The sequence below is a fragment of the Grampus griseus genome (assembly GCF_964374135.1).
Source record: "Grampus griseus genome assembly, chromosome: 6".
NCBI lineage: Eukaryota > Metazoa > Chordata > Mammalia > Artiodactyla > Delphinidae > Grampus > Grampus griseus.
The window spans coordinates 2,933,417-2,946,270 of record NC_139000.1 but is presented as its reverse complement, the minus strand read 5'-3'; the positions used below and the strand labels follow the sequence as shown (position 1 = coordinate 2,946,270).

The following is a 12,854-nucleotide window of genomic DNA, read 5'->3' as shown; positions in this document are numbered from 1 at the left end:
AGCAGCGGTGACGGCTTAGCTGCACCAGCTTCACTCCTGGAACATCTCATGGGTGGCTCAGTCCCCACCTCGCCTTCAGAGGGGCAGCGGCTTGAAGCGTGCCCTACCCTCATCCTGTGCAACATGTGGCTTGTGGGCACCGAGCCCCACGTGTCTCTCTCAGCGTGTGTGAACCGATATTAAACAGGCAGGACCTCCCTGGCTATAATCCTCTCCTATCACTCCTTCCTCCCCACTAAAATGGAAAAAATGACTCATCCAGGGCAGCTCACCCCTGTATACAAACACAGCTGAACACTGGGCTCAAGATCTAATCCTGCAGATCTGATCCAAGAAGCATGAGGAGGACCCAGAGCAGCCCAGGACTCAAGGGGGCTTTGGAAAGTGGGTGCTGCATACAGCACTGCTTCCTCCTGACACCAGGCAGGCGCCCACCCCTAGCCTGGGCCCCGGAGACAGGGGGAGGGCAGCCACCAGGTTTCACCCACCTCCCCCTCTCTGCCGGGATGAAGACCCCAGAGAAAAAGATGGGGCTGAAACCCCACCTCACAGTGATATCTGCTCTCGGAAGGCCCTGTTCCCAGGAGGCTGGACGAAACCCAATTTCCACAACTCAAAGGCTATTTTAAAGGTTCCAAAAAAAAAAAAAAAAAAGGCTCCAAATCTGCCACTTACTGGCCGTGGAGCTCCTGTGAGCCTCAGTTTTCTTGCCTGTAAAATGGGGATACCTCTTACCTAGGAAAGATGTCACCAGGACATCTTTCCTGATGACAGGAAACAACGTGTGAAAGCACTTAGGATAAGAAAGGAAGGGAGGGACGGAGGGAGAGAGAAGGAGGGAGGGAGAGAGAAGGAGGGAGGGAGAGAGAAGGAGGGAGGGAGGGAGAGATCTCTCTGACTCTTCACCTTCCGAGAAGATTCTCAAGCAGACACTCCTCTTTCTTGTATCATATGCTCTTTGAACATAATTCACATTTCAGTTGCTGGGTTAAGGAAACGCCCTGAAGGGGCAGTGACCCCAGGGCCAGATGGGACCAGCTGTCCCTCATCCTCCAGGCCCAGAGGCTGACCAGCCCTCAGCTGATCCCCACTGGCTCACAGAGGGGTGGGAGGCAGCTCTCTAAGGAGCGGACCCCCTCCCATGCCTCCCAGCCCTCGACAACAGCCCTGCCCCGGGTTCGTAAGTCCTGCTTGCGGGCCAGGCAGCTGTTTGTAATCGGACAGGCCCTGGCCAGGAAGGGGAGGTGGGAGCCTGTCCACACCGAGGGGCCCAAGGCGCTGCAGGGTGTGTGAGGACAGGCTGCCTCCTGGCGGGAATACCACAGCGGGGAAGGCGTGAAATGAAAGAAGAGTGAGCGTCTGCACTTGGGAGCAGCTTTTGTTTTAGTTCTGCGAGCAAGGAAGCTTCAAGAGGCTCAGAAGCCCCAGGTCTGGTGACATAAAGGTTGAAACTATGGGCTCTGGAGGCCAGGCTCAGGCACATTCCGTCTGGGTACCATCTGCCTGCACGGGGTGAGCTCCCCGACGGGGATGCCTGGCAAACAACCGTCATCAGGTCTGCCCTAGACAGAAGGGACCCTGGGACTGGACGCCTGAGTTCCCTTGCAGCCTCGGAATCTCAGAACAAGTCTTCGAGGCTCAGACACCGTCCCCTGATGGCAGAGCTCCGAGACCACCGGGTTCCCCCAGCCTCGGGAGCTGAGCACAGCCCCCCAGTGGGTGACGGAGCCAGACGCTGGGGCCTGCTCCCCCTGCCGCCCTGCTTTCAGCAGCCTGTGACCCTGGAGACCCCCAAGTCCTCTAGGTCTGAGTTTATTTGTCTGCAAAACGACCCCAAGGCCAGAGGCCGGATCACTGACCCTGTGAGCCCTCCCGGTAAAACAGCCAACCCCTTCCCGGGGGGCTGGGCCTGTGCACCATCAGAGCCCCACACTCCTGGCAAAGGAAACGAGCCGGAGGTAGCTCCCACATTAAATGCAGTGGAAGGGACTTCCCTGGTGGTGTAGTGGTTAAGAATCCCCCTGCCAATGCAGGGGACACGGGTTCGAGCCCTGGTCCGGGAAGATCCCATATGCCACGGAGCAACTGAGCCCGCGAGCCACAACTACTGAGCGCACGTGCCACAACTACTGAAGCCTGGGCGTCTACAGCCCGTGCTCTGCAACAAGAGAAGCCACCGCAATGAGAAGCCCACGCACCACAACCAAGAGTAGCCCCTGCTCACCGCAACTAAAGAAAGCCCGCGCGCAGCAACGAAGACCCAACGCAGCCAAAAATAAATAAATAAATAAGTAAATAAATTTATAAAAATAAGTAAATAAATAAACGCAGCGGAAGGTTCCACAGAGCCCCCACCCCAAGTATTAACTGCAAACTGCACCCCCTGCCCCACCTGGACTCACTCCCCGCCCGGGGCCCTAACTGGGCCCTTTGCACTGACAGTTCAGCCTCCTCTGAGGCCCAGCTGTAGCCCCAAACCTGTGAGTGGCAGCTTTATTCCTACTTTGAAGCACTTTATAGAAACTTTATACAATTACTGCCTCTGTGAGCTCCACTAGTCATAATAACAATACAAAATAACAACGATATAGAATAATTAACAAAGGCAGTTACTGTTATCAGTATGATCTAGCATTTGCTGTCCTGCATGGAAAACGGGATGCAGGACACCCCAGGAAGGGCCCCATGTCCACACGCAGGTCACCTCCTTCCAGGTGGTGCCAGTACCTCTGGTTTGGAGATGAGCTAACTTGGATCAGAGAGGTTAAGCATTCGAGATCACACAGCCGGGGGTCCTATTCTCCGTGCACTGATGCATCACTGCTTCCCAGCCTCATCTCCTGAACTTTCCTTTCGAAAGTCAGAGGAGAGGCTGACTGTCAGCTGGCCACAGAGGCTGGACCCACACAGGGAGAGAGAGGGCCAGGAGGAGGTTCAGACCTTCCCATCTGGTACACCCCACATTTCCCAAAGTGCCCTCGACTGGTCACTGGCATCAGAACTCGAGCGGCAGGCCCCAGGCTCCACCCCAGACCCTTGGAGCCCGGAGCTGTGAGGCAGGGCCCCATGGCTGCGGAAGCTCTGGTCTCACCGGACCCCTTGCTGAAGCCCGTCAAAGCCCACCTCGCAGGAAACTGGACCTCCTCACCAGCCTCCTGTGCTCCCAGGCAACCCCAAGCCGGCGCCCCACGCCCAGAGGACTCCACCCTCTGCAAAATACCAGCGAAGCTGCTGTCTGGGGCCCAGGCCTCCGGCTGGAACATTCCTGGGGGTTCCGAATGCTGACGTCGTGGCTTTAACACGTGGCAACATAATGACAAGAGCCTTTAGTCCTCCCAGCAGGCCTCTGAGACAGGTACTAGTTTATGCCCATTTCACAGATGGGGTACTGAGGCTCAGAGAGGCTTTCCCAGGTGCCGCAGCTCCTGTGCTGAGCCCAGGCACACCGGGACAGGCAGGAAGCAAGGGGCCTGCCCGCTCAGCTCACCAGGGAGCTGAGAGCCCGGGGGTCGGCGGTGCCCACCCTCCCACTTAGGGCACTGCACCTGGCTGAGCTCCTTCTCTGTGTCCCTCGGGTGGGGATGCCCACCGTCCCTCACCCACTGAGACGGAAGTACTCACTCTTGATGTGCGGTGAACACAGAGGAATAGTTGCGCGAGACCTGACGTCAGGGATTGGCTTCAAAGTAACTGGGTAGACGGGAGTGGGTGGCGGCTGGACCACGAGAGTGTCCTGGGGCTGATCATCGAGCCCAGGAGGATCTCGATCTGCTGTGCTGTGTTTGAAACCTCCCCGAACAACAACGACGGCAATAATAATGACAACACTCTCAGAGCTGAGCCCGAGTAAACCTTCCCACTTGAGGCTCCGTACTGCGCTCTTGCAGAATAAGAGTCTTTCCTTAGGAGAAGAGCAAGCTTGCCCCCAGGCAGGGAAGGAGAGCAAAGCATCACTGCTCCTTCCAGAAAGTGGGGCCACCGTGAAGAAAGCGGGGAGGACACGGGGGTGGGGAGCATCTGCCTCCTCCTCTCTTCCTTCCTGGCACGCCTCCCCTCGGAGGTGCCCACCCCCATCATGTATGCTGACACCTGCAGTCCCCCTGTTTCAGGTGAGGGAGGAGGTCCTGAGAGACCACTGGCCGCCCACCCATGCCCCCTCCTCTCGGTCGGCTCCAACTCCTCCCCCGGAGATCCTGGCATCGCTGGGCAGAGCCGCCCCACCGCCCTGCCCGGGTGTGAGCCCTGCATCCCCACCCCAGGCCCTCCCGAGCGCCAGAGTCATCACACCGAGGACCCCAGGGTGCTCCCCGGGATACCAGAGTTAAGTGACACGTAGCCATCGCCCAAGCAGTGCTTTCTGAGCTAAACGGCCACAATTGAAACTATGAACCTAAATAACATTAGTAATAATTCCCTGGAAAAGAATTACATTCAGAAGCCCTGTTCGCTGCACTTCTATCCAAGAATGAGCTATTTGCCCTGCCTTGTCGATGTGAACATTTTCTGGTCTAAAATGTATGGAAGGCGCAGCGCCCCTTCCTCCCCCACTGCTCAAAACCAACCGGGACCGTCTCTCCCTAGAAGAGCAAGGTCTACACAGGACACTGACGCCAGAGGCTGTCTACTCCACCTGCATCCCAGGAGAACACAGAACTGCCTCGAAGGAGGAAGCCAGAGCTGCCCGTCAGCATTTCAGATTCTCCCCAAAGAAAAAAAGCACAAAAGAAGAGAAGTAACGGTAAGGCGGGTCCCAGAGACTTCACCCCAGCGGACATGAGGACACTATCTCCCCAGGCAGGGCCCTTGCAAACTAAACCTGGGGGCCCAGGGCCAGAAATGGCCCATCTTTCCTTCTCAGCTGCACCCTCCCCTGTGCAGGGCTCTGGGCCCCGGCCAGCTCTCCCCTCACCTGCCACCCAACAGGGTCCCCTAACGGACCCCCGTGAGCCAGGGCCCCAGGTCCCACTGGTGCACAGCTGCCCACTATCCCCCCAAAGAAGAAGACCTTGACATTTAGCAAGACAGGACTGTACGCACACCCAGTTTTATGCATCAGAAATGAAGGAGGAATTGAGGCCGAGGTGCAGAGGCTACTCACAGTTGGTGGAGGCCGTGGACCTCTTCCGGAAGCACAAGGACCCGGCCACCAAGGGACTGTCCCACGGCAAAGAAGAGCTGGAAGCTGCTGGAGCCCCCCTCACCTGGCACCTAGTATCAGTTTATATGCCGGTAATGACCTACACCAAGGCGGGGTGTGATTTTCACTGGGATACAGAGGGCAACCATCACTCCTTTGTGCCAGCTGGGCCCACAGGGCCTCCCCTTGCACATCTGCAGGATGGGGCCAACCCCACCTGGTCCAGGTAACACCCCAGAGCAGGGTTTGGTTAAATATGAACCGGAGTCAGAGGACAGACACACATGGGAAAGTGGCACTTGCCTCCACCGAGGGACTCCTCCCTTCAAACTCATCGGGTGGGACACCAAAAGCCGCAGGCCCTGGCAAAATGGGCTGGTCTCTGATTGGCCAGCGCCCCACTGGGGCTGGCAGGTACCTCCCTCTGATTGGCCAGTGGCCCACTGAGGCTGGCAGGTACCTCTCTCTGAGTGGCCAGAGCCCCACTGGGGCTGGCAGCTACCTCCCTCTGATTGGCCAGTGACCCAGGGGCTGGCAGGTGCCTCCCTCTGATTGGCCAGTGGCCCAGGCGCTGGCGGGTGCCTCCCTTTGACTGGCCAGTGGCCCAGGGGCTGGCAAGTGCCTCCCTTTGATTGGCCAGAGCCCCACTGGGACTGGCAGGTACCTCCCTCTGATTGGCCAGTGGCCTAAGGGCTGGCGGGTGCCTCCCCCGATTGTCCGGTGGCACCACTCTACTAGCTGATGAATGTTTCACTACCTCCCACTTTGCACTTCACTGGATACAATCGCCTCTTCACAGGTCTGATTCCTTCACTGCACCGGAAACTCCTGCAGGGCTGGGATGCTCACCTACCTACCGCTCACCTGTGCACCTGCTGCCTGGTGCCCGGCACAGGTCTGCCTCCCATTAGAGGTCTGCAAATGCTTCAAGCACAGCCACTGTCACTCCGGAGTTTCTCCACAAAGGACCAGCCTCTCCTGCATTTCCTCTGCACCCACACAGGAAAGGATTCCACTAAAGCCTCACCCACGGCGCTCTGGGTTACCCTGCCAGCAGAGTGGAAGACAATGGCTTCCCACCTTCCATTCAGATTAAAATGCTCACTCTTTTTCATTGTTAGGTCACTAGTCTTCCAATGCAAGAGTCAGAGTTTTTAGTTAAATCACTCCCGTCACACACGCACATTTTGATGTCATTTTATAGCATTTATTAAAAAATTAATAAAGAGACCAATAAAATCCCTATTGCCAAGGTGCTGGCAGAAAAGAACAGGACAGAAGAGTGAATTTCCCCCAAAAGAACACAGGTCTAGGAGACAGGAAATAAAGGAATCCCCCATTTCATGCACAGAGACATCGCAGGAAACGGGCCCCTGGAGCTCTGTGTAATGAGACGTGGAGAAAAGTGGGTCAGACTGTGGTACCATTTCTTAGGTCTGAGTCACCAAAGAGTGGCGACATTTACTCCTACTGTGGGTTATGACATAGGTTGGGAACCTGCCAGAAAAACTAGCGGGTGAGTCTAAGCTGATGGGATGACGGCTCAGACAGCATGACATGTAACACAGAGCGACCCCCCCATCACCCCACCACGAATCCCCACGCATCCAACGGAGCATTCACTCATTCATTCTACGGGCTTTGCCCCAGACGCTGGGGCCGCGCGGGTGCAGGAACAACGTCTGAGTTAGCAAAACCCCCAACGCACCCGCCCCAGATGTCCTTCCAGATCACCAGCCATCACCCACCGTCATGTCTCTGGGGCAGAAGACCAGAGTCTTTGAGGCGGGACATGGGCAGGTCCATTCCCATCCCTGAGGCCCCCATTCCTCCTTGTACAGTGGGGGTGGCCTGAGGAAGAAGGGGAGGGGCGTGCTGCACGTGACCCGCCCCACGACTGCTCCGGGATGCAGGCGCCTCCATGCTGGGGCACAGACCGCAAAAGTGGCAGCGAGGGCTCCAGTAAGCTCACCGGGGGCTGTGTAACCCCTTTTCATGCTCACTCGCGAGGGGGCACCAGGGTGACGGTTCCCAGGACAGAGGGGGTGACTCATACAGCCAGCCAGTGAGCAGAGCCAAGAACTCACCCTGGACCCCAGACCTGCTGCTGCCTGGGGGCCCAGGGAGGACGTAATAGTGACAACAGTGACAGGGGCTTGCTCTGCACTTTGCACACGCGATGCGCTGAACCCTCTCGAAAATCCTGCAGGAGTCACAGCCATCACCGCTTCCTGCAGATAGGGAAACTGAGGCAAAGTGCACCGCTGGCGGGGGTGGGGCGGGACGTGGGCCCAGGCCGCCTGCCCCGAGCCGTCCCCCACACCGGGTCTCCATGCCGTGTCCTGTGGCAGGGGCGGCTCTGCCTGGGAGAAGGGCCAACGCAGGCTCCACCTTCAGGACCTCAATGTCTCCACGAGCCAGGCCAGAAAGCTTAAAACTAACATTTGGCCAAGGGCTGACACCAGATGAGTCGATTACAAGGGAGAAATAAACAGAGGGAGAAGCAGAAGCTATAATATAACATCGCCCTCCTGTGAGCAAAAGGAGACTCAGATTATCAGACCCAGCTGGACTGAGTCTGTGCCGGGGCTGGACCCAACGCCTCGTGGCTGCCCAGGGGGCTCCGTGGCCACGGGTCATCTCCTCGTCTCCAATCCCGCAGGGCTGGGGCACGATAAGGAGAGAGACGCGGCCTTGCCGTGAGCACCTCAAACACACCAGGCCCTGCCTGAGCAGACCCTGAAAACACATAGACCTGTGCGTGGATGTGGGCGTGCATACTCGTGGACACGTGGACAGACACACACGGACACGTCACACACATGCATCCAAAGGAACGCTCACATCACATGCACACACACGCTTGGACACATACACACAAACGCACACACGGGCGTACAACCCTCCAATGGGCTAGTAAAGCATTTTCACATATGCTGCCTGGGGTGACCTTTACCGCGACCCCACAAGGTGTCGTGGGAAATGGACCCACGGAGCATATGGGGGTGCTGATGAGAGTGGGGGGGCCCGGGCTGAGTCACTTGTGGATGGCAGAGGACTGGGGGTCTCACCAGCCCCCAGAGCCTCCTTGGACAGACACGCCTCCCTCAGCTGGGCTCCCGCTGGAATACTCGCATTTAGAGAGGATCGTGGCAACCCTGCGCTTTTTCCTTCTGCAGAAACACCACCCAAAACAGTAGCTATAATAAGACCCTCCGCTCATCAGGGGCTTCCTGTGCCTCGACATTCCACACGCGGTCTCTGTAGATCGCCTCAGTCTCCGTAACCACCCTCAAAGCGAGAAAGCCGTTTCTCCCCGTTTCCCAGACAGGAAAGCTGAGGCACGGTGGCTGGCCCCCGCCCAGCCAACCCCTTAGAGGCAGAGGAACCGTCCACGCTGCCCTGGGTTCAACAATCTGACTGCCAAGGACTGTCCCCCCACGCCCCTGCCTCCCCAAACAGGGGACCCAAAGTGCGCAGGACCCGCCCAGGCCAGGGCAGGCGGCATCCCTCAGATCACCTCTTAACCCAGAGAGGGTTAAGGAAGGCCCCGGCCTCCCTCCTGTCCCCTCAGAGGCCCCCTCTATCTCACAGCGGCCACTTCTGCTGGCACAGCACTGCCGGGGCAGGCGGTGCTGGAGGCGCCCTGCCAACCAAGTTAATGAGGGGCTTTCCAGCCAAGGGAAGCAGCTCCGGGAGAACAGTGAAGCGGCGGGGTGGGATGTCTGCGGGGAAGAGGCACGGAGGAGACAAAAGCCAGAGGTGGAGGAGGGCACCTGCGAAGGAGGCCCTTCGGAACAAAAGGAAGGGGAAGAAAGGGAAGGTCAAGTTTAGCATCACCTCCTCCAGGAAGCTGCCCCAGATCTCCCCAAGGGGCCAACCCTCCAGACACGCTCGGCAGGAGAATGAACAGTACAACCAACGGTGTCCACATGCGTGCCTCGCGGCAGCCTGTGGGCCCTGGAGCTGGGCGCTCTGTCACCTCAGCCTTCCCACAAGCAGGCCCGGCGCAGGCAAAGCCTCCAGGGGTCATCGGGTCACGCCAGTGAGTGAAGGGCCTGGTGAAAGCGGAGTGGAGACTGCAGGCCCCAGGTGCCCCTTGATAGCATTCGGATAAAAAGCAGGGGTGTAGGGGGCAGGAAGGAACCGAAACAGTCTGCTGGGGCCCAATGGAACCCCTCCCTGGTCCCAGGGCCGTGTCTGGGCTGAGCCCCAGGCTGACAGCAGCTCCAGGCACTGGGCCTCCCCCGTGGAGAAGCTCACTCAGCGCCCAGGTGCAGAGACCAGACTGACCCAGAGCGTGCAGTCCCAGCCCCCTGTTCCCTGGGCCTCTCAGAGTGCCAGCACCCCCCCTCACCTTGCAGGCCGGGATGAGGGTCCAAGGAGATGATGTGGGCACAGGGCTAAGAGCAGACCAGGCAAATGCCAGCAAATTCATTCCAATCGGTACCACGGGCGCGGGCGTCCCAGGGGCCAGCGACCCTGCCCGGCTCCGCGCTGCAAATCCCAGGCTCCACCGTGGGCACAGCAACGGGGCCTCGGGGTGCGCGTGACTCATCCTCGACCCTCGGGGGCTCAGAGCGAGTCTGCGCTCACTGTCACCGTTATTCAGTGCGGGGCAGGGGGCAGTGGGTGTCGGTTCCCCACACCCCTCTGCTCCACCCAACAATGTCTGTGGCCCAGGGAACAGGCAGGAGTGGGAGACGGGGGCCAGACAGCCAGAGGGCAGGGGCGGGGCAGGCGGGCATCAGCTGTGCTCGGCTAAGGGCGTGGCTGCGGGAGAGTCCAGAGATATCTGAAGGGTGGGGTAACGGGGCAGTCTCTGGCCAGCACCCCAGGAACAGCCAGGGAGCGACATCACGGGACAAGGGAACTTTGTGCTTCCTCCCAAGGAAGAAACTCCTGCCCGTGGCCACTGCCGGGTGGTCACAGCGCTGGGCAGCGACCCGAGCTCCAAGCCCTGCAGCCACTAAAATCTGGACCAGAGGAGATAGAGGGCTTCGGGGAATCAGCTTGGCTTCTGAACTCCTCCCACTGACTGCTCTTTTATGGGGAGGAGGGGGAAGGGGAGGGGAAGATGGAAAAGGCTGTCTTTTCAGCCAACTTGATTGAGTCAGAGGAAATTTAACCATTCGATGTCTGTCAAGTCCCACAAAATTTGGACAACTCTTCCCACCAAATTATTGCCAACAGCGATCACGTGACTGGCGTCAACCAATGATGTGCCGAGGAGATGACCTCAATTTCCAAATATTGGGGTCATGTTTCATTTCACTTACTCTCCTTTGCCCGTTACAATGTTAAACGGCCCCAAATGCAATCTGACTTTTCATTCCTTCACACGCTTGGCCAAGAAGAAGGTAGGAAAAAGAGCCATGTTCAGAGGGAACTCAAAAAACATCTGGTGGATCTCAAAATGGAGAAGAGAAGAGCTGCCTGCGGACGGCCTCTCCTGCCCCCCCGCCCGCCCCCGCATGTCAGTGGACAGCCGTTCCCGCTGGCCACGCACTGACGATGACTTCCAAAAGGGTCCCACCCTCGTGGCGGTGAGGGGAGGTCTGTGAAACCCACCCAGAGAGGTGGCTTCTTCACAGGCTCTCAGCGTCTTTTCGACAAGAGCAAAATGTCCAGCTCTACGGCCACGGTCCAGGCATCCACCTCACGCCACACTCAGTTAGGAAGGGAAACCGGAGACGGGCGGGGGGCAGAGATGGGGAGTGGTACAGACAGCCGACCCCAAACCCAGGCGAACGCATGCTCTGTGTGCTCCCCAGCCAGTGCCCAGCCCCGGCTTTTGGGGGTGGCGACTCCCCTGAAGGATTCCCACCTGACTTCCTAGAGGAAAGCCCGGCAGAGGAGCTGGGACAGGGCTATGGCCCTGGGCCTACAGGGGTCCCATGACCACATCCCCACCCTGCTCCGTGCCACTTTTCTGGAGGCCGCCACTGTCTCCCATCTCCAGTGACCCCGGGGGAAACACAAAGCCAGTTAGCCTGGGATCCAGGGCATGTAGGTGGTAGCCCAGGGCTAAGACCCCAGGTCCCCAGAGCCAGGCCAGGCTCCCCTCCGCTCCCCCAGCCCCTGACTGGCTGGACACCCTGATTCCTGCTCACCCCCTCTGGCCCACCAAGCACTCACTGTACCAGCAAAGAGGGACAGAATGTCTTAACTGGCAAGTGGAACACGGAAGTGATTCTTCCCACATGTCTTCAAATGACAAAGCGGAGAGAAGAGCGAAGGCAGTAAAGCGGTGTCTTCTCACAGGGGACCCCGGCTGGTCCTGCTGTCCACTGAGCCACCGTCCCATCCCTCTGCCCGCACTTCCCTTGACCCTGCAATAGCGCCTCTGAACCTCGTCTCCGCGTTTGTTAATGGGGCCCCAGAGGACTTTCGGGGCCTCGGGCTCCGACGACCGAGGCTTGTGAGGTCCCATCCCACAGGTAACCACAAAAGGTGATGCTTAGAAAAACCACTGTCCTGTCAGGAAGCTGTGTGGGAGAGAGCTGGAGATGCAGGCATCTAGGCAGGCACATCGTCAGTGCTGGCCTGGCGGACGCCATCCACTGGAGACAGCTCCTTCTAAGGGCAGACCTCTGGCAGAAGGAGTCCCACATCTGTGTGTCATCTGAACCCCTCACAGCCAAGACTCCGAGAGCATCTCCCGCCTTTGCTCCAAGAATCCCGTCTCTGGGCAGCTAACCCAAGAAAAACTGCCTTCCAGGAGGTCGAGAGGTGGGATTAGAGCAGGGCTTCTCCACCACCCCTCCCCGGGGCTCCCCAGTAGCACTCACTGAGTACTTAGATGGTGGGGACCACAGGAAGCTCTGTTCCCTGGGAAAGGGAGAGGCAGCCGGGTCCGGAGGCAGAGGAAGAGGGTGCTTGGAGAAGTCCTGGGCTGGGGGGCTCAGCTGCTGGGATTCTCCCCAGCAGCCCCCCATCCCAGGAGGCCCGGCCGGAACTGGCCCGCTGCGACTCTAGGGGGCGACCCTTCCCGGGTTTCAGGAAAGGAAGTTCTGCAGCGGGGCTGTGTGGGCCAGAGCTGCGCGCTTGTGATGTGGGACAGAGAACGCAAAGTTTCGGGACAAAAGTTTGCCTGCCTGGTGGACAAGCCCTCCGGCTGATCCAACGCAGAGCCCTTCCTCGGCTCCCCGACAGCCCCACCCGCCGGCCCGTTTGACGTGGGGAGTATTGTGCCGGCGCGTTTCCCTCTCCGGGGCCCCCGACGAATGGCATTCGGAGTCCCGGCCCGTGCATTCCACAGCCCAGTGGGGGAAGGTCGTGCACGCGCGGAAGAGGCCGGGCGTCCGGGGATGACAGCCGCGCCGGCCCCGGCCCCCTGGCCCCCGGCCCCCCGCGCCCGAGCGCCCAGCCCTTACCTGCGCGGCTCGGAGGCGGCGCCCACAGCAGCAGCAGCAGCAGCAGCAACGGCGGGGACAGCAGCGGGGCGCCCGGGAGGAGCGGGCTGCGCGCTTTCCAGCGGGTGTGGACGTCCATGCCGGCGGGGCGCGGGCGCGGGTTGGGCGCGCGGGGACGCACGGGGCGCGGGGCACAACTCAGCGGGGCCGGCACAACTTTAGGGAATCATGGGAGCAGCCGCCGACCCGTTCTCTTTGTGGCGGTGGCTCTCTGGAGGGTCGGCTGGCGCGCTCGCCCACGGGCGGGAGGGCTCGACCTTGGCCCGCGGGGCGGCCGGGACCCCCGCTCGGCTCGCTCGCCC

General features: G+C 59.5%; 1 protein-coding gene across 3 annotated transcripts in view; it reads right to left on the bottom strand.

The window, feature by feature from the left end:
• The window catches only part of COL5A1 (collagen type V alpha 1 chain), a gene marked incomplete at its 5' end in the record, with an annotated part of 155,075 nt that extends 142,444 nt beyond the window's left edge, over positions 1 to 12,631 (bottom strand). For all 3 annotated transcript variants that reach the window (XR_014296933.1, XM_082657319.1, XM_082657320.1), the window contains one exon: positions 12,514 to 12,631. Coding sequence is in view for 2 of the 3 variants with exons in the window: in XM_082657319.1 (XP_082513445.1) it covers positions 12,514 to 12,631 (118 nt within the window). The remainder of the gene's footprint in view (positions 1 to 12,513) is intronic.
• Between the last annotated feature and the right edge of the window lie 223 nt (positions 12,632 to 12,854).